Raw genomic sequence first — 20,650 nt, 5'->3', positions numbered from 1 at the left:
TCCAAATACCCCATTTCCTCTGATAATCGTCCAACAAGCAACAACATTATTTCTTAATTCAATTTCTCCTTCTGTTTCCTCCTCTTGCTCTGTTTCCCACTGCAGGTCCCATAGTTATTTGCAGGTACTCCCCAAGATCTAGAGCAATAGCACTTTCAGTGATGATGAAAAGGTCTTATAACTGCACTGCCCCAAATAGTAGCCACTAGCCACACTTGAACACTTAAAAATGTGGCCACAGCGAATGAGAAACTGAGCTTTTAATTTTATTTACCCAGCCAGATCTATACCTTGTTCTTTTATCTTCTATAAGAATCATCAGTAAAGGGGGTCAAATATATGGTGATGGAAGGAGATTTGACTTTGGGTGATGAACACACATGCAATATACAGATGATGTGTTATACAACTGTGCATTTGAAACCTATATAATTGTATTAACCAATGTCGCCCCAATAAATTTAAAACAAAAAAGGACTCATCAGACACAGTCAATTCTAAATGGAGCTGTCCAACTCTGCCTGAATTCAGTCCCTCCACTTTTCTCTGGGCATTTCTACAAGATGTTCTCTGCACAGATGGATCCCAGGTAAGACCATGCTTTGACTTCTGGGCTCTCTCCCTGAGCTCTCCCTTCTATCACCAGCACCATCACTCTCCCGGGCAGGCACGTTTGCAATCCTGCCATTCGCTCACCCCTCTCCTTCGGCCCCCAGAGCCAGTCAGTCATTTCTCTTCCTTCTCACAGCTGCCTTCCTCCAGGTCATCCTCTCCTCACTTATTACCTCAAGAGTCTGCCAACTAAGAGAACTTCCCCCTTCTCCCTACCCAATTGTCTCTGGACTTGGCCAGATTAAACTCTGATTTCAGCTCTCCCCGCTCTAAACCTTTCAGTATTACACCACTGCCTGCAGGTGAAATCCAAACAGGCTGAACTGGCATATGAGGCCCTCTGCAAACTAGCCCTCCTCTCTCACCAATCCACCACCCAAAGACAATAGCCCAATCTCAACAGACCGGTTCCTCACGCACACAAGCCACCCGTCCTTACTCCTGCCTCCATATGAAGTCCCTCCTCCTTTCTGGCCACCTCTCCTTCAAACCCCAGCCTCAACTCCTACCCTACGTCCTCCTTCACACGGCACTCCCAACCACACTAGTCCTCGGGTAGTGTTCCTCGGAATTCTGCAGGCCTTCTGGTCCATATAACTTGTTTGGCACTTTAAGAGAAATTAGTGCGTTTGGGAAAAAGCTTTGGGCTTTGGAACACAATAGACCTGACGATTTTACTGGCCCCATCCACTACCGCTAGTGAAACCTCAAGCAAATTACTTCATTTGTTTCCTCATTTGCACAATGAGGATAATACCACCTAATTTACAGAGAGGACAAAAGAATAAACAAATGAAATGTAAATGAGTCAAGAGTCTAGCAGCACAACGCCTGGTACACAACAGATATCCAGGACCGGTTATTAGTTCTTTTCCTTTTCCCTCCGCTCCAGCACTCCTCCCCTCCCACTGCTTTGAGTATAGTAACCATCATGTATCGAGTATATGCTAATAGCTGGCTTTGGTGCTTCCCGTGTTATCTCTGATCATGGGCCTCCTTTGACAAATGTGGTTCTTAGAGGCCCAGAGCAGATAGCAGACATGCCGAAGGACAATCAAAACCCAGATCCGCTCCACTCCACAGCCTCCCCTTTTGCAAACAGGAGTACATCTTCCATGAAACTATAAATTCTTAGGGGGAAGTACTATCTGAATAGCAGGATTGAGTCTCTTTGGATAACAAATCAAAAGCACCACCATGGTCTCCACAGGATGCGTGGGTGTGTGGCTGTCATTGCTGGGTGGAGATCACATCCTACCCTTCTTGAGCTGCAACTAGACAGGTCTAGGAGGAGGGAGGGATCCCTTCCTATCTTCTCAGTCACTGGTCTTTGCATTCCACTTGCAGCATGCTAGAAGTACCTGCCAACTAAGAGAACTTCCCCCTTCTCATGTGAGCAAAATGCCAACAATTCAAACTGGCAGGAGTAAGTGGGTTAGTTCAAGGACACCATGCTGTGAACACAGCACCAGGGAGCCATCCTATAGGCTCTCTCAGTCTAAGACAGGGCAACACATACCAGAAAGAGATACGTTCAATTCACGGGGAGAGAAACAGATCCAGCTCCAACTACCCAAAACCCAAGTCAGGCTGTGTTCATTTTGACAATGACAGTAATATTATCATGAATAATATTAATAGGAAACACTTAAGGCTTACTACATGGCAGGCATGGCTTTAATAATCACTCTCTGCATATTAATCTTCACAACTACTCCATGAGGTAGGTGCTACTATTATCTGCACTTTATAGACCAGGAGATAAACACAGAGAGGTTAAATCACTTGCCAAGAACACACAGCTAATAAATGGCACAGCCAGGAGTCAAACCCAAGGAATCTGGGTCAAGAATCTGTGCTCTTAACCAATAAGCTATATTAACTATCAGAAAAGCATGGGGTTCAGGAAGTGTTTCTGGCAGAGGAAATAATTTCAGCACAAACACATGGCATTGTGGTATGTTCAGAAATAAGTAGTAGTAAGTAGTAGAAATATGTACAAATGAAAAGTTTTGTTTGAGAAGCATCGGGGGATACAGAAGAAGAGTGTAAGGGTTAGGGCTCAAGCATTAGATTAAAAAAGACGACGTGAGTTATAGTCTCAACTCTGTCACTGACTAGGGGTGATCACCGGTCTGTTACCCTCTCTAAGCCTCGATCTCTTCCTCTGAAACACAGACATCCTTTTATAGAGCCTTGGTGGTACACGGAGGCCCACAGACCCACAGTGAGTGCTTAACAAATGGTACCTGCCACTAACAATAATGATAATAACAGTCATAACAGTAACAAACTTTTTATAAATAATTTTTTTTATTAGTAATAAAGTTTTATTATATATATCAAGGCCAAACTGTAAGACTTTGAATGCCATGTAGAGTTTGGATTTTACTCTCATGTCAAAGCTCATGGTACATAAGGCAGGGAACTCTTGAAAAAAGCCCTAACACAGGGCACCCAGCATTAAAAAGAATGCAAAGAATCAATTTTTCCTATTTTACCCTGGCCGCCACCCCAACTAGTTCTGTTACTTTCTTAAGAGTCAAATAACCATGCTTCTTAAGTATTTTTCTCTTTTCTTCCTTTTTAACATTTCTCATTATCTTATGGTTTTAAAAAGTACCATAGATTTTGGCATTTAAAATGAGCAGAGGTATCTCTAAAAATGCATCGTGTGCCGTGCAAACCTTTGAGTCCTCAACTCAAAATCAAATGTGCACCCTCTGTGGATACCTTAAGTTAGCAAGGACTAAATATGACCAGTTTAGCTTCAAGGAGGAAAGCCACAGGCTGTAGTGGTGCTAGGCTACTGGAGAGATGACTTGACTTTTTCCCCAGGCTCTCCCTTCACTGTGTCTTCTGTGAACTGCCTGTGGTCTGGCGATAAAGCTGAAAGAGAAGTGGGCAGGAAGAGGGGGGAGAAGGGCAGAGCATACTTAAAGAGGAAGGGGGCAGGAGTCGAGCAGGCCAAAAGCACTTCAGGCTGTGAACTGTAAGGGTCTCTACAGTTCCCACAAAGAAGGCAGACATTGTTTTGAGCACTTACAGAGGTACAAGGCACTAGGGTGCCATTTGGGGGTGGGGGGGAGAGGATGCAAAGACTAGCAGCAAGTTCAAGTTTCTAAAAATTATAGCTGAATGAGCAGTCAACAAAGAGACGGAAAAGCACAGGGCTTTATCCAGAAATAATGATACTCAAGTGTGAAATCATAGGAAATGAAGGTGAATTGAGGCAGATAAGACTAGAGATGGGGGCCACGCAGGGCTTGAACTTCAGGCTAAAGAATCCGAACTAAATTTATTCTATAGACAACAGGGAATGAGGCAACATTCAAGTTTCCCACACAAAATAGTAAGGCCTTATAGAAGTTACGTTCTAAAGAGATCCCTAAGGGGGAAGGAGACTTAAGGTTAGGAAGTCTCATCACTGTACTAGTTCTGTTAAGAAGAAACCAACATGAACTATGGGGGATTTTAAAAAATTGTTTTTTAATTTTCAAATTGCAGAAAACAATGGACAGAATTTGGTTATTAGACATGAGAAGGGAAGGAAGAATCCAAGATGACCGAGGATTTTACTGATTTCATTAACAAAAAAAGAAACTGGGGGGGAAGGAGTAAAGAAGATAATGAACATAGTTATTTGGAAGAAACCAGCCTGAGATAAGCCCTGAGGCGGGCAGCCAGTTTCTAAGATCTTGGAGGTAGGAATTTGCAATTCTTAAATGTTTCCTAAATGAAAGCACCCTTAAATAATTTAGCATGCCTTAAGTCCTGTGTGACCTTCGAGGAGGCAAACATTCACTTCCATTTTACAGATGGAAGAAAGCAAAGTCAAGACACATGTTTAACATTTCAACCAAGGTTCAATAATGAAAATTAAAAAAAAAATATCCAGGCCACTTAGACACACATTTTGTTCAAATCCTCATCATTCATACTCGCTAGTTTCACTTCACATATGTATCATTAGCAAAGCCTACAAATTGGTTGCAGTATATTTTAAGCAGCAAAGAAAACATACAAGTCAGCTAGCTTCTATGTTCCAACACTGTCTTTCCTCTGATAAATATTGATGCCCTCTCTCTTCCTGAACTTCCCCTCCCTGAGGATTTTTCTGTGCAAAGCTCCACTTCTAATTGAACATTTGTAGGTCAACTCTCTTGCTCTAGACTCCCAATGTAGAATTCCAAAACAAACTGTTTTCTGAAGGAAAGAAGTCTTCAGGGGTTTCTCCTGTTCTAGAAACAAACACAAGGTTAAATGGGACAAAGAGGGAAAATAGAGAAGGGAACAACAAAAGGAAGAAGAAAAGTGAACACAGTTCTCTTTTGTTTAAAGAAACAAAGTGATTCAAATTAATTTGCTTAGCAGCCTGCAGAGCTTGCCACAAAGGTGGAGATGATGGGTGGTATTTTACCTGTGGGATAAACATCTAGCAAAATTCATTTTCAACACGCTAAAAGGATGTTGGTCACACAGACTACTTATTGAGGCAGATAGACCAACCGACCCGGGGCTATTTTTCCAACATTCTTTCTGGCTTCTACTCTGATAATCTAGGTTACCCTTTAAACTACACTGAGATATAAATAGCATCCATTTCCTTTCTCAGGCCAGACTTTAATGCTTTATTTCCTGGGTCCAGAGGAAAAAATACTCATAGCACATCTCATTCTAAATTTGAGTTACTACAAAGCTGTCTCACTTTGAATCAACCATGGAATTAAAAAACCTCTTCAAAAGACCAAAATTTGTTAGTTACTACCACTTGGTTAAATTGACCCAGAATGGCCCCAGTTCTGAGTAGCTATTTCCTTTATAGTGCATAGCTCAGAATCCTCCAGAACACATCCAGGTCTTTGCATGTTCCCAGGACGAAATGCCCGTGAATATTTTACACAATGACCTGGATGAGGACTGTGCCTTATGCAGGACCCCCAAAAGGTTTTCTGGATAAGCACACCTTCAGTTGCTAGATAGAAATAAGGAGTCTTTTCTCTTTATTTCCTTTTAAGGAAAGAAAAAGCTACACCAAGAACAGTTAAATAAATGAAGAAGCAGAAAAGCCCCTACCTACAACATCTACTTGTCTGAGACCAGTGCAAGACCTTAGCAGCTGAAGAAGCCAAGAGAATCAGATGAATCTAGGCTGCCACTCAACCAGAAGCATTACATCGCACTTCAACAGCACAACTCAGCACGGCGGAACCTGAAGACATGCACTCCAATCTAAAACTGGCTGCATTTCCCTTTTCTACCACAATCCCTACCAAGCTTGCCCTGACACTCTGAATTCAGCAGAGACCAAAAGAAAGGAATAGACCAAAAGAAAAGAATAGGAATTTTACAGAGAAGCATCAAAGTGACATCTTTCCTTTCTCCACCAAGGCAAAAGTGAGGGATACAGACCAGATTCACCTTGTCCCTAAAATAGCTAGGCCTTGAGGGTGCTCTTACCGTTGGCTCACCCTACAAGGACCACTTCCTGCTGGGCCAACATGACACTATCTTCCTCTACTTACAGGCTGTCAGATCCCTCTCTGTCAGACTGTCAGCTCCTCCAGGAAGCCCTGTTTTTCCTGATGTGCACCACAGATCCAATTTTTAAGCAACTTTTTGCCACAGGTTGGTTCTCCAGGCTATCGGGAAGTGGATATTTTGATCATATGCATACAGGAAGAACCAAATCCACACCCGTTTCCCTTGGGGGCTAGACTATCCAGAACAACCAGAGGAGGCCCAAAGGAGTACAAGATGTGACTCTCCTCTGAGGCCAGAGCAACTCTTGAAACAGAGCTGACCCAAACAGAACGGGAGGCTTGGTGCCATTTCTTCCCAATTTTTAACATAAACAACTTAGCAATTAATAGGGTCACCCCACTTACTGTAGGTATTACAATGGGGACAAATCATTTCAAACCAAAACCTTGACAAAAACTCCTCAACCGCATGTGGCTGGTTTGGGGAGATTTTTTGAAAGGCAATGAAAAGATTCTGAGATCCCTGGGCCATGTACCACCCAGGGCAGATAAATGGCTTCAGAGCTGGGCTGATTTCTCCCAGAAGACCTCGCTCTGCTTAGGGAATGAAATGCTCCAACAGCCTGTTTCTCGTGTGCTGGTGGAGAAGACAGAACCCACCTTTTTCTGTTGCCATTGGGCCTGTCCTCGGCCGACTGTCTGGATTCTGGCAGCCTCTTTCGAGGAGCAAGGAGAGGATATGTTCTTAATCTTAAACTCTCACGGGTCCCAGCACCATAGCCCAGAATGTCATGGAAACTGAAGCAATAGCTGTCTCAAGATCAGCACTTCAAGTGAGCTCAGATAAGCACATGAAAGATGCAAACTATCAGCACCATCAGGCGCTTCGACCCCGTCTTGCGGTGGCTGCAATGAAGGAAAAGCACAAGCACTGAGGAAGTCCTTTGCTCGCCTAATTTCCTCTCATTTTACAAACTTGTGCAACATGCTATTGCCCCCGCCCCTCATAGTTTCCAAGCCTCGTAAGAGCAAATGGAGTGCTACTTGACAGACTCTTCACCTCTAGTAAAGGGGCACACATGGGACTAGTGGTCATGCCAAAGCGCCCACGTAACTGGAGCCGCATGGGCACACCCAGGAGAAAAAAAATACCTGGGAGCCCTAACAGAAAACCTAAGAGCTGGACAGAAAATACAGGCCTGCAGATCCTCCCAAAGCACCAGACTGACCCAAATTTAGGCCCTGGGCCTCCTGCTCTCCAAAAAACAACCTCCTGCTCAACAATTGGCCTTTTGTGCTGCACAACATTATCCACCAAGGGTTGGGTGGAAAAAAACCTAGTCCCTTTCACCTGTAACCTCATCCTGCTCTCTAGTCCCAGGGTGGACAGCCCCATCCATCACAGGGTCTGAGGACCAACAAAAAAGCCAGGCAACCCCAACACACACAGCATGCCTCACCCAAAGTAAGACTCTGTAGGGGCAACTGCATCTCCACAGAAGCCAAACTCGGAAAGTCAGGGCTGAAGAAACTGACGTAAGATTAGAATAGAGAAACCAAAGCTCAGAGAGGTGCAGCGACTGGCCACAGGTCACACAGCGAATCAGAAATGGAACTTTACTACAACCCCAGCCTTGGGATTCCAGAGTACCCCACTGCCACCCCCCTGCCCTCATCACGCCCGGCTAAGAATAACTAACATCCCCACAGAACTTCAGCCCCAATGTCCCCGCCTCCGCAGGGCCAGGACCTTGGTCTTTGCTCCGTGCGTCCACCCGCCAAACCGCAGGCCCTACCCACTCGAGGGCCGGGCCCGCCGCCGTCCCGGGCCCAGAGCCCCAACCCAGCTTCGCAGTGCCCGCCAGACCTGCAGAGTCGCGCTCCGGACAGTCAGCGGTGGCGGACATTTCCGTGCCTGCTCCCTCAAGTTCTACATCACGCCGCCCGCATCTCCCCGCCCGCACCGCCCCCACAGGGGTGCGTCCCCGCTCGCCACCTCCTCCAATCCACGGCTGTTCTGACCCATAGCCCCACCCCTAAACAGAACTGAGCCCGCCCCTGCAGCCGAACCTTCTCCAATCCTCACTGCCGGTCCCAAGACGGATACCTGCCTCCGCCAATTCTGATGCATGAGGCCGAGTTCCAGCAGGGCAGCGGAGGCTCTTGCTGGGTGCACCTGTATCGAGACAGCCACTGGAACTCTGGATCAGGGGTCGTAGGGTCGAAGCCTGTGGCCAGAACAAGGAGAGAATACTGAACCACGGGCTTGAAGAGCGGGCTCCACCTCTGCACGATCGTATGACCGTGAGCAAATAACTCAGCCTCTCCGGAGAGTCTTCCCTGTTTCCCTCGCGCACAGGATGGGTCTGAGATTCACGTGCAGAATAAATGTGCACCCAAAAGTGCTGTTCCAAGGTACCACGACTCCAACCTCGTGGAAACTGTGTGCCAAGGTCTATTCTATGCTTTATAGGCATATTACCTCCTTAATCCTTACAACAAAGTTTAGGAGGTAAGGAACCGAGCTCAGAGTGGTTAAATCTAAGGTCACAGAGTGCATGGCAAAGTGCGAACTCTAACAGATGTCAGTACTAGGGATTGGATTGGGTGCTTTAACTACCCATAATCTCCATGAACATCTCACAAGCTACTCCAAATAAACACACTCTAAGTAAAAGCAGTGTGCTTGCTATGAAATCCACCTTCAAGACAAGCCCTCTGGTTCCCTCCTTACCAGATTGCCATTCCTCCTTCCTAGAAATTGAGTTTCCTCTGCCTCTCACTGAAACCCAGCTCTGTCTCGCTCCCAAACCCTTGCTGCTACCTCCTACTTTATCCTGCCTGCTCCCCTTGTAGAACTGCATGAACCTGACTGAACTGAAATGGATTTGCAAATGATGAGATTTGGGTCCCAGTCCTGATGAGGGCACTGCCAGACACAGCTTTTAAATTATTTTCAGCATTTACATACTATTAACGTATACTGGGCCTCATCTGAGCCTCACAAAACTCTTGTAGTAGTGGGTAAGGCAAGTTCACATTTCCATTGTACAAATAATAAAGCCAAGCCCCTAAGAAATAAAATATATTGTTCACATTCACAACTAGAAAATGGCAGAGCTGGGATATGAACCAAACTCTCTGGACCCCATGGGCTTTGGAGTTAGAATCTGGGATTTTAAACCTAGTCCTATTACTTCAATTGATGAATGACCTGGGGTAAGTTACTTACCTTCTCTATGTCAGTTAACTCATCTAGAAACAGGATATCTACTCTTTAGTATTGCTCAAAGACTGAACGGGAGAACATATTTGTTGTGCGTTGTCTAGATGTCTAGAAAAATGCCTGAAATATAGTAGGTGCACCATTATTGTTAGCTAATGCTTTTCTCTAACTATGGTCTCATGACCAAAGCACTCTCACTCCCTGACCTTTTGTGCTGCCAAAGACTACCCTGTTTCCCCGAAAATAAGAACTAGCCGGACAATCAGCTTTAATGCGTCTTTTGGAGAAAAAATTAATATAAGACCCGGTATTATATTATTATATTATATTACATTATATTATACTATACTATACTATATTATATTATACCCAATCTTATATTATAGGAAAATAAGAGCGGGTCTTATATTAATTTTTGCTCCAAAAGACTCATTAGAGCTGATTGTCTGGCTAGGTCTTATTTTCCGGGGAAACACGGTAGGTGGAAAAAATACTAATTACTTTTACCTGTAACCTCATTCTGGACTTCAGTCCTTTTATCTAACAAATGCAAGGGTTGGGCTGGTGGATATCCAAGAGCCTGTCAGCTCTGAGAGTCTCTCTCACTCAGCTTCCCTCCCTGCCCCCCCACAACTGCTCAGACAAGTTGAGTTAGTGCAGTTTCCCTGCTGGTTACCCCAGGTATGGACTCCAGAAGGAAGAGCAGATGAGGGACTGACAGATATCAAAGCCTAAAAGAGGAAAGTCATCCTCGACTCCGCTCCTTCCATCTCACAGCCGGGTACCAAGCTCTGTTCATCCATTCAACACATATTTAAGTGCTTACCACATGCCAGGCACTGTTCTAACCACTGGGGCTAAATTTGTGAACACCCAAATTCAGTACCCCCATGGCACCTTCATTCTCATCTGTTTGATCTCTCCAGTCCATTCTCAGTTCCCTGTCCCCATTACCAGGCCCTAGTCCAAGCCTCATTTTTTATGCCTGACTATTGCAACACATTCCCATTGATCTCTCTGCTTTAGGATCATCCCTTCCACACCATCTGCCAGAGGAACTTTTCTGACATGCAAATCTTGGCTTGTCATCCCTCCTTTAAAACTCCTATAGCTCCCCACAAGGGATGGGGCAAAGTCCAAGCTCTTCATTAATTATTTAAGACCCTTCATGAGCTGCCTCTGCTGGCCTCTCCTAATTCAGCTCTTTCTACACCCTCCTCCAACCGCAAGTTCAATCCCACCAAATGACCTGCTATTGCCTCTGACTGTCTTTCGTTCCTTGTTGCCTGCCTGGGAAAAATCTCTCTCATCTTTCAAGTCTCAGCTCACACATAACCTCGGACATGAAACCTTCCCCGAGTCGTGTATATGGCACCAAGTGAGAATGAGTTTAGGAAGCATTAGAGCAAAATTCAAAAGTTCAGGTTCTGGAGTAGAATATCTAATCTTGTCTAGTCCTGGCTGTATAGTTTACCAACTATGTACTTGGGCAAGGCACTTGACCTCTCTGAGCCTCAGTTTTCTTATCTGTAAAATGGAGACATTGATAAACCCTACCTTGTACGGTTGTGGTAAAGAAAACGAGATAATGTGTGAAAAGTTCTTAGCACAATGTCTAACACACAATTTAACAATGAATGTTAGTTATGAGCCCTGTTGTATGGAAGGAGGAAACATTTTCTGAGCTCCTACTATGTGTTGAGCACTTTCACGTATATTATCTCATTAATTTTCATAGCTCTGTGAGGAAGATATTCTTTACATATAGAAGTCTACAAAGCTAAAGTTCAGAGAGGTGAGGTAGTTTGCCCAAAGTCACACAGCTAGGGACCAGCAAACAGGTTTCAAATGCAAGGGGCTGTGTAGCTTCAAAGTCCATGCTCTTTATTGTTATTACTATTATTACCCCTCCTACAACTACTACTAATAATCATAAAATAACTTATCCTTACTAGTTGAAGGTTTGGAGATAAAATTTCCCCCTGCATGTAGAATATACGGTAAACCCCTTAACCAGGCATTCAGAGCTCTATAATCTTTGTTTCTCTTCCTTTCCCCCATACCCCACCTTGCATCCAAAGCTAGTCCCTTCCTGGCACAACCCCCAGACGTTCACGCTCCATGGTGAGACCATGATAGAAGGAAAGCCCTCCCCCCATACCTGTGGAGACAAAATGTTAGCCTGAAAGGAAACAAGTAATAGTGTCTGATGAACACCTAAGCTCCCTCACCTGGTGGCTCAAATTTGCATGTTCTGCAGTTGATCCTCTGCTCTGTCCACACTCTTCTTTACAAATATGCCTGGCTGACTTCCTGGCCTAAACAAATTCTTCCCCAGAGGCCACTAACCTCTCACTGCTAAGCCAAAGCTAGACCTTTTTCTCAGCTGCAGTGGGGGATACAGAGCAAGGTTCAAGGGCAGGAGGGCCCATATGACAGACTTCTCTTGGTTCTAGCTGTGGCTGGCAGAGAGAGGGAAGATGGGCCTCTAGAAGCAGTTGACCCTGCCAACTTGTTAGAGATGCTGCTTCAGAATCAGAACCCACCCTGTGCAGCCCTGCCCAGAGCCAGGAGGACAAAGGGGCCTTGCTGGAGTTAAAACTCAGGTCCAGAAATAGGACAATTGAAAAGCAAACACCGTGATTGGCTCGTGGCTTGGGGGCACTGTAGCCACATGACAGCAGCTTTGAGAGGGCACAGACACTGGAGTGTGAGTCCAGAGTGTGGAAAGTCAGCTGGTTGTGGGTAGGTCAGTGTCCATTCCACCCTCCCAGGGAGCCTGGGGTCTTACCTACCTGGACAGGCCCTGGCAACTTCCTGGAGGAACATCCTGGTGTGTGAACCAAAGGGTAGGTGGAATATGAGGTTGAGCTCTGCTGTGTGCAGCTGGACGGTCACATCTGAGCCTGCACAGAGGAGACCAGAAATGAGCCCTTGACCTCTAAGAGCTAAGGATGGGTGCATCTTAAGGCTGGAGTCCCCAGAATGGAGAATGAGCAGCCGCATCTCCCAAAGTCCCTTTGGCCCTTAAGCAATTCACTAAAGGCTGCTGCTGGAGCAATAAGGGAACCCTGTGTACCGTCAGCTCCAAGTGGACATCATCTTCACTCTATAGAGGGCATGCACAAAGGCTCTGAAAAGTCAGTAAGCCTTGCCACAGCAATACTAGAAGGAGCTGGAAGAGACGAGTTCTTTGACCTGTAGTCCAGCCGTCTGCAAGTGTAATGAAAAGCACATACCTGGGGCAGACGAAAGGGCTGTCCGTCAGCCAGTCTACCCGACTGTGCCAGGCACGCGCTAGGCACTGGGAATACCATGGTGAAGAGAACAGATGTGGCCTGTCTTCAGGGAGCTGTACTGTGGACGGGGTCTTGTTCATAGTGGAACCTCAACCCCTGGCAGTCACATGGGGAGCATCCCAAAACGTGCTGAACTAATGAGTGAGTAGGCGCGATCTGGCAGAGTGATCAAGAGTATGGGCTCTAGAGTTTGGATTCTGAGTTTGAATCCTGGTTCCACCACTTCCTAAATTAGGTCATTTCTCTGGGCCTCAGTTACCCAATCCATAAAATGGGGACGAAAATAGTGATAACCTCGTAGCGTTGTAGTGAGGAAAGCATCCTATCATGCGTGTAAAGCTCTTAGCATAGAGCCTGCCACAAGCTAACCATTGATTAAATATCCATTTCTATTATTATTACTATTACGATTATAGTCTGGCAAAGAGAACAGACATTAAGTAGGTCACTACAAATAATTAAATCACTGTGAGTGACAGAGAACTGGCAAGAATGCAAAAAAAGGAATGTGTATCAGTGAGATACATTTTCAGGAGTTCAACAAAGGCTTCCTAAAAAAAGTAAAGTGTGAACTGAGGCCCTAAGATGTGTGGCTAAGAGAAAAGAGGTGTGAGGGCTTTCAGGCAGAGGAAATAGTATGTACAGGAGCTCCATGCTGAAACGCTGTTATATTTGAGGTGCTGGAGCAATCCAGAGGATTCCAAGTCCAGCAAGCAAGGAAGCATGTGACAGGAACTGAGCCGGAGAGGTGGGCAGGCGGGATTCTGCAGGGTCTTGCTTGCTATAGTAAGGCGATCAGAGGATGCTCTTTGCTCCATTCCTCTCTGCAGATCCTGTACCCTACTCTAACTGGGACCCCGACTGAAAGGACCACTCACCAAGAATGTAGAGTTCACCATCTGGGGACACTGTGGGGAGGGAAATGAAAAGGACCTTAGCAATTGAGCCCCCCAGTCCCAGCACCGTCCTTGCTCCCAGTGCCCCACCCCCAACAAGGGCAAAAATGACCTGGGGGCCCAGAGGAGGGGGACTTGTACCACCCAGCCCCATGTGGCACCTTCTTCCAGTGTGAAATCCCGCGAGACAGGCACTATCTGGTCCAAAGAGACATCATCCCCGGTAATGGCCATCCTCCGGTGCGTATACAGGAAGAGACTAAGGGCAGGAAGCAGAGGTGAGGACAGGGCCCGTTGGCTGTCCCTAAGGCCCATCCATCATGGAGGCTTTGGGCTGCTCACACTCCCTCCTTGGTCCCTAGGGCTGTGCTGGATTGTGTCCAGGTTTGCACAATCCTCAAGCCCTCTCTGTCCATGGTACCTACTAGAGACTGCAATTTAGGGATAGGTCATCAAAGCTGAACTTGTCTCGTTTGGGGGAGCCCCTGCTTCATTAGTAAAACCTATGCTTGATCTATCCATTGCACATTCTAGCACTGCCTGTGACAGGAAGAGTGCAACTTTAGCCACCCCCTTTCCCTCCCTGAACCCCAGTGTCTCCATCTGTAAAGTGAGGGCGGTGGTTTAGAAAATGTCTAAAGTCCCTCCCTCTCAGCTCTGAGACCCCGAGCTTCGATTGCTGGTGACGAGCACTTTGACAAGTATTATTCTTTCTCTGCTTCTGTGTATTATGTGGGTGTTGTTGAGCACTTTCTATGTGCTTCAGAGTGTTTTAAACACTTTGCATGTAATAACTCACTTTAATCTTCAATCTGGGCAAATTGAAGTACAGAGGAGGAAAATGCCTTGCTCAAGACTGTGTGGCTTAGAAATAACAAAGCCTAGATGTGAATCCAGGCAGTCACGCCACGAGGCTCAGGATCTGGGCCAGTATGTTAAACGACCTCTTCTCTGGAAGCCTTCTCATCAAATGTTAAGGATTATATGAGCTAATGTATATGAAGGGCTTAGAATATAGTGTTTACCGTAAATTTACAATTAAATAACTTATATTGAAAACAAAGGTTAAAAGAAGAATGTAGTATTCAAAAAATATTAACAATCACTATTACAATTACTCTAGAAGACTCAGATTCTGTCCCAGAGGGATGGTTGAAGTCTAGCTGGAGGGTACAGTGAAGAATAAACCCATGGCCCAGACAGGCAAGGACCGAACCCCACACTTACGCATGTTCCTGGCCTCCATGTTCCAGGCGGTAGCGGATGAGCCCCAGAAGGCGGCTCTGTCTGCTGTCTCCCTCGCACAGCACACCTTGTACCGCCTGCTGCTCAGGGTCAAGGGAAACTGAACAAAACGAGTGGCCAGGGCTCTCCCCACCTTCCCTCTCCCCACCAACCCAGCTCTCCCCACCTTCCCTACCCTTCCCTTGCCCACACAGATTCACTGTGTGACTTTGGGCAAGTAGCTTTACCTCTCTGAGCCTCCTTCATCTGTGAAATGGGGATCATAAACCCAAACTTCACAGGGAGTTGGGAAGATAACTGAGTATTTAAAGCACCTAGCAGAGTTCAGTACTAAGTGCTTAGTAAATACTGGTTTCCTTCTCCCCTGATGGCACAGAGAGGGAGAGCAGACACGTAGACACCTTCCATTCTACTTTCCCCAGTGCAGGCCCTGGGGCTGGAAAGCTCAGCACGGGAAAGATATGATGATGCAGTATTCCCCCTCAGCCAGGGTCTCCTGGATAGCTACAGACTGGTCCATGCTGGCTTCTGCTGAGCAGACACACCTGCGGGGTGCAGATGGGAGCCCCCTTTGGTCAACAAGTTACTCAGGAGGTGATGGAACTGCCTTAAAGGGCTGGGGGGCAGGGAAGAGGGGCCTTTGTGCAGGGAGAAGGTAGAGGCCTGATCTTCCTTCTCCCTAGGATGGGCCTTGGAAAGTTTCCAGGGAGAGGGATTGACTCTGCCCGTGGATCGCCTCTTTGTTGTACCGCCCTTTGTCTGGGAGGACGTCCAATTGTTCCTGAGTAGGGTCCAGGCTATGTGTGGGAAGTGGGGTGCCTGGTGCCATTAATGGAGAAGGGGGCACACTCCCAGTGCTCTGGGGGTGGGGCTCTGCCTCCCTTTTGGGGAGCAGTGTTAGTCCTGCTGGCACCTCTCTGTGGGAGGTGTCAGTGGTGTCTGCATGGGCTTGGGGAAAGCACCCTGTTACTCTCAGGGAAGGTCTCATCCTGAACAAGTCCCGTTCTGCTTTCCTTGGAGACAGGAAGAGTGTCCCATTGCTTGTTGGCCCTCACCCATGCCCAGCAGGCCTCATTGCATCAGCTGCAGGCCAAGGTGGGTGTCTGGTTCTGGCAGCCCCAGGACGGGGGTCCCAGCCCTCAGTTTGCCCGCTCCCTCCTGCCCAACCCTGTCCTGGCTTCCCTGCTCCCAGCCCCGTCATTGCTGCCTACCTCCTGAGCTGTCACTGTTGGGTGCGCTGGACACCGGGTCGGGGTGCTCCAGTGACTACATTTCCCAGCAGCTCCCGCGCACAACGGTCACCCAGCCTGCAAGTCCCAGCATGCCTGCTCAAATCAAGAGGGTCTCCCCGCCCCCATTAACTCCTTAGGTCCTGGGGTGCGCTGGGCACCCGGAAAGGTTTCTCCTAATGAATGCCCTAACCTCCACCCCTGACCCTCTAAGTCATGGGGCCAGATTTCCTGGCCCAGGGCCCAGAAGGAATATGGTCATGTCTGCCTTAAGAGAAAAAATTATGCATTTTTATTTTTTTCAATTCCATTCTCAAGTCTCATCCAGGGGGTCCAACTCTGGCCTCCAGTGGCACTCTTCCCAAATAACTACCCTGTCCTAGCTTAAAAGGGGAGAATAATACTCTGAAGAACCATTATCCCTAGTTTCCAGCTGAAGAAACTGAGGCTCAAGGAGGTTACCCAATTTGACCACGGCCCTGGAGCTAGCAAGTGGCAAAATTGGGCCTCTGCTGAAAAAATCTGCCTTCCACTGCTGTGCCATGGACACTGCCACACACTGCCATATTTCCTCCCTGAGCTTCACGGGGTTTGGATGATGTGTACGACATATGATGGGGAGCACCCAGTTCTGTCTGCCTCATGAAGCTGTATGAGGATAACGGATGTGAATGTGCTTTGTAAAGGGTGTTCCTAAGCTGGACCTTGATCCTCCCCCTCCATGTTGTTCCAAAGCCCCTTCCCCTGATTCATCTGGTCACCTGCATTTGGGCATGGCTTTTCTCCTTTGGGGCCTCAATTTCCTCATCTAAGATGAGGAGGTTGCTCCAGGTGGACAAAAAGGGCCAGCTCAGATCAGGGAGTCCAGGACTGGTCTCTCAGCCTATGGGCCATGTCACTAAGCTGTAACCTCTCTGAGGACAGGGCTGTGTCTTTTCCTCGCCACCCAGCACAGTGAGTCCTCAGAATGTGTTTATTAAATTAGTGAATTAATGAATGAATTATCTTAATGAATTCACCTGCTCTCAAGCTTAGACACAAACTGAAGGGTCAGTGCCGGACGAATGACCACTGTGACTTCTAGCCAGTGCCCCCTCTTCTTTCCCTAAGCTGGGAGTTGCCACTCTAATGACCAGTCCAACTTTGTATATGTAAACCTCTTCTAGAAACACATATCACCTTCTTCCCAATCTTCTCCTTTTTCCAGAAATATTCACAGCACAAATGGAGCTCGTTTATTTGAATTTGGTTTCAAAGTCGTGTAGGGGATGAAGGGAAAGGGGATTGATACAGACCTTTAGAGATAAAGGGGTTTGGTGTCACTGCAGGAAAGCAAGGGAACCCCAATTCTAGCCCACTCTTACCATCAAAGGCTGGGGAGGAGGGTCTGGGAAAAGTGGATGGGGCTGGGCCCATTTTATAATCTGTCCTCTGCAGGACTTTGGCGCCCTCCCCCTTGATGGGGGTCAGACTGGGAAAAAACAATGGTTGTTTTTCCAGATAAATGCCAGCCTCTCTTTGGGATTGGGGCTGAGTCCTTGACCCCTTGGAGGACACCATGGTCAGGCCTCAGCCCTGGGAGGTAGAAGGCAGAAGCCTCAAACCCAGAGATGTGGGCTTGATAAATCCCTTTCCCTAAAGACACAGCTATAAGAATCAGAGCTGGGGGTGGGCCTGGGAGCCTGTAAGGCCTGCAGGGTCTTCCTGCTGGCGCTCCCTGATTCAGCCGGGCCCAGCTAGGGGAGCAGGAGGAGCAGCAGCAGCATGGTCCCAGACAGGGACGAGAGCAGGGGGCTCTTGGTGGCCCCTGGGGCTGCCTGGCTGAAGTGGAGGTTCCCATCCAGCCGGAGGCAGCTGCCTGAGGCCGAGGCTAGGCAGCACTCCTGGGAGCAGGCCTGAGCCACAGACTCAGAACACCTGTGGATCTCTGCCACACAGGCCTGGCTGCAACCCGCAGTGTAACCTGATCTGGACCGTTTCAGCTGCAAGAAGAGATAGGACCAGTCATCCTCCCATTGCCCCTTTTCTCCACTCACGGAAGCAAAGTGTTAGGTGGGCCATGGCTGAGCTGAACTTATCTGGACCCCTACCTTCCTTCCCACAAGGTCAGCCAGCCAGTTTCCAGACAACACACAGGGTGAACAGAAGCAAGGGGGCATGTCAGGAAGACTTTGGAAAATTCCAGCTGCTGCCTTGGATTAGGCCTAAGGCAGAGCTGAGAGGGTCACTCACGCTAGACCCCAGGCAGCCTGGCTCCCAGAAGGTCTAGCTCCAGCCAGATTAAGCTGCTGACCTACTCTCTATCCAGGCAGTTCTGAGGAAGGCCAGCATCCCAATCCTTGGAGCACTCCAGGGACCCACCTCACAGAATTCCAAGCCCTCAGGGCACGTGGTCACAGTTTTCTGCCCTTTGAAGCAGTCACTGCCTTGGCAGAAGAAGGTGGCACAGCTTTTCTCCTGGAACAGAAAGTGGAGGGAAGGTTGACAGGTGGCGAGCTGTGTTCAGACTGAATAGGAAGTGAAAGCCGAACAGAGGCAAGGCTGGAGCCCCATCATGCCTATCCTACCGGCCCCATCCACTACATGCTGCCCATCCCTGCCTTCACCTCCCAAAGCAGGCACGTGTGAATGAGACACTCACATTTCTCTTAAGAGCTGGTGGAGCAGGAACCAGCTTGTCCTCTGGGATGGTCAGGTGGCCTAGATCTGGGGACAGAGCAGGGTTGCCTGGGGAAGTGCTGTGACACCTCTGCTGGGGGACATTTCCTCTGCAAAGTCCCAGCTCCCACCGCAAGGGAGGGCCTCTTGTGCATGTGTGACAGTCACAACTTGAAATTTCCCTCTCTGCTGCCACCCTAGACAGACACAGGAGATTGTTCCTGCTGCCTTGGAACTTGGGGGGAGGGGAGTACTGGCGAAGATGGGCTGGGGAAGGTAAGAGCTGGGAAGGGGAATCTGGAAGCGCTTGGGGCACTGAAGGTAGAAAGCTCAGACTTGGGGAGTCAATGAGGAGAACAGACCTCAAAGATAAGGGTCAGCCTGACAAGGTTTAGAGGTTAGGGTGTTGATAAAGGTTGGGGAATTGGTGAAAACTGAGCTCAGATTTGAGGACCTGTCAAAAGGTGGGGTTCAGAGTTGGGAGTTATTGGATGGGCAAAGCTATGGGCTGGGGAAAGGAGGGGCGGGGCTCAGAACTTATAGGGGCAGTGTGAGCAGGAGTCAGAGTAGGGGCTTGGAATTGGAAGGTGATGGAGAAGGGGCTCAGAGCTACAGGCTGGTGGGACTTTCTCACCCGAGGCCACCTCACGGAGTACCAGGCAGAGCGGGCGGCCACTGCAGCACTGCAGAGAGCAGGGTCCTGGGCTGGGGGCCGAGTCGTTGGCCAGCAGGCAAGGGCTGGGACCGGTTTCATTTCCCCCCTCACAACTGTGGCTGCACCGGGCCATATGGTGGGAAGCGTTAAGTTGAATCAGCTGGATAAAGAGAGTGGCGAAGAGTCCAGGAGGATGGGGTGGGGGACAGCCATTCCTGGGCTGTATTTCACCTTCTCCTAGCATCTCAAACACTGACTCCTCTCCCTCCCACTTCAGTGTCTCTCTCCCAGCACCGTCCTGTGTGTACATGAATCAGCCCCCCTTCCAATGGCACCACTCCCAACCCCTGCAATAGCCTCCCACCTGGGGCCCTGCAGCAGCCCTACCCCTCACCTCACAGTGGCGCTCCCCAGGTTTGCACTCTGCCATTTGGTTGGAGAACTTTGCCTCCTGGTAGCACATCTCTCCGAAGCAGTGGAAGCTGTGGCATATCTGTGGAAGGGTTTGAACACTGTGGCCTCATTCCCATGGGTGAAAGGACCCTGGAGGCTTTCTCCTCCTTCATATGCTGCTTACCTGGACAGGTGCAGGGGTCATCTGACTTCTGACCAGGTTCTGGGCAATCAGTAAGATCAGCAGGAGGACTGGTAAAAGGAAAAGGAGAGCAGGGACCACTGCAGGGAATAACCGGCTCAAGGGTCACAGGTCAAGGAAAGGTCATGCAGTGGTTAAGAGGTCTTGAGGTCAAGCAAGGCAAAGGGCAGTCCCAGGGTCTAGCAATAGTCATGGGTTAGGGTTAGTAACAGAGTCTAGGAAAGCCTGGGGTCCCTGGGCTGAGGACAGCTACCTCTAAGCAGAGCAGGCCTATGGCTACAATTTGCCACAGACATCTTCTGTCACGGTGCTTCAGGAGCCAGAGGAAGTGACGGGCCAGTCCTGGGCAGCTCAGGTGGGGGCTGCAAACAGAAAGTCCCATTATTACATTGTATAGATGAATAAACTGAGGCTGAGAAGCAGGGGTCCATCTGTAGGGAAAAAGGGGCCCCAGGGGTAGAGTTTTTGCTTCCCGGAAGTCATACTGTCAGTGACATTAGGCAGGCACAATGGGGCCTGCAGCCTAGTAACAGCCCCTCTGAGAGTGAATGTTGTTGGCATGGCAACATTAGCATCCCACGGAGACAGAGCTGGAACAGGTTCAGTGACAGGAAACAGACATCCGGTGCCCCTGATCTTGCCTCATTTGCCTCCAACATCAGGTGCCAGGGGTTGATGGGCGGCTTCAGAACCCAGGGTAGGGAAACCTGGCTCACAGAGAGGGTCAGAAATCAGGGCTCACCTCATCCAGG

The 20,650-nt window shown here is 48.2% G+C and overlaps 2 protein-coding genes across 10 annotated transcripts in view; both read right to left on the bottom strand.

The window, feature by feature from the left end:
- The window catches only part of INPP5B (inositol polyphosphate-5-phosphatase B), a 45,683-nt gene extending 29,645 nt beyond the window's left edge, over positions 1–16,038 (bottom strand). The window contains exons 1-7 of one of the 9 annotated variants that reach the window (XM_081057557.1): positions 15,973–16,038; positions 15,225–15,306; positions 14,744–14,838; positions 13,678–13,775; positions 13,499–13,528; positions 12,117–12,227; positions 8,207–8,323 (exon numbers count right to left, since the gene is read on the bottom strand). In XM_081057557.1, the coding sequence (XP_080913683.1) occupies positions 8,207–8,323; positions 12,117–12,227; positions 13,499–13,528; positions 13,678–13,775; positions 14,744–14,838; positions 15,225–15,281 (508 nt within the window). In that variant the 5' untranslated portion in view covers positions 15,282–15,306; positions 15,973–16,038. Of the gene's footprint in view, positions 1–6,755; positions 7,002–7,845; positions 8,114–8,202; positions 8,324–12,116; positions 12,228–13,498; positions 13,529–13,677; positions 13,776–14,743; positions 14,862–15,224; positions 15,307–15,972 lie in introns of those variants that run through there. The other 8 variants (XM_081057559.1, XM_081057563.1, XM_081057562.1 and 5 more) reach the window with 8 other exon arrangements.
- A 1,166-nt stretch (positions 16,039–17,204) lies between these two features.
- On the bottom strand, positions 17,205–20,263 carry LOC308501330 (uncharacterized protein). The gene is made up of 7 exons (XM_081057567.1): positions 20,152–20,263; positions 19,881–19,948; positions 19,698–19,796; positions 19,283–19,463; positions 18,632–18,696; positions 18,352–18,447; positions 17,205–17,972 (listed from the first exon to the last, which is right to left on the bottom strand). Exons 1-7 carry the CDS (start codon positions 20,192–20,194, stop codon positions 17,727–17,729), a joined length of 798 nt encoding a protein of 265 aa, XP_080913693.1. The 5' UTR covers positions 20,195–20,263; the 3' UTR covers positions 17,205–17,726.
- Positions 20,264–20,650: the final 387 nt, after the last annotated feature.

Source organism: Rhinolophus hipposideros, assembly GCF_964194185.1.
Source record: "Rhinolophus hipposideros genome assembly, chromosome: 8".
Classification (NCBI taxonomy): Eukaryota; Metazoa; Chordata; class Mammalia; order Chiroptera; family Rhinolophidae; genus Rhinolophus; species Rhinolophus hipposideros.
Note: the sequence above shows the minus strand (reverse complement) of the source record. Positions and strands in the feature narration are given on the sequence as shown.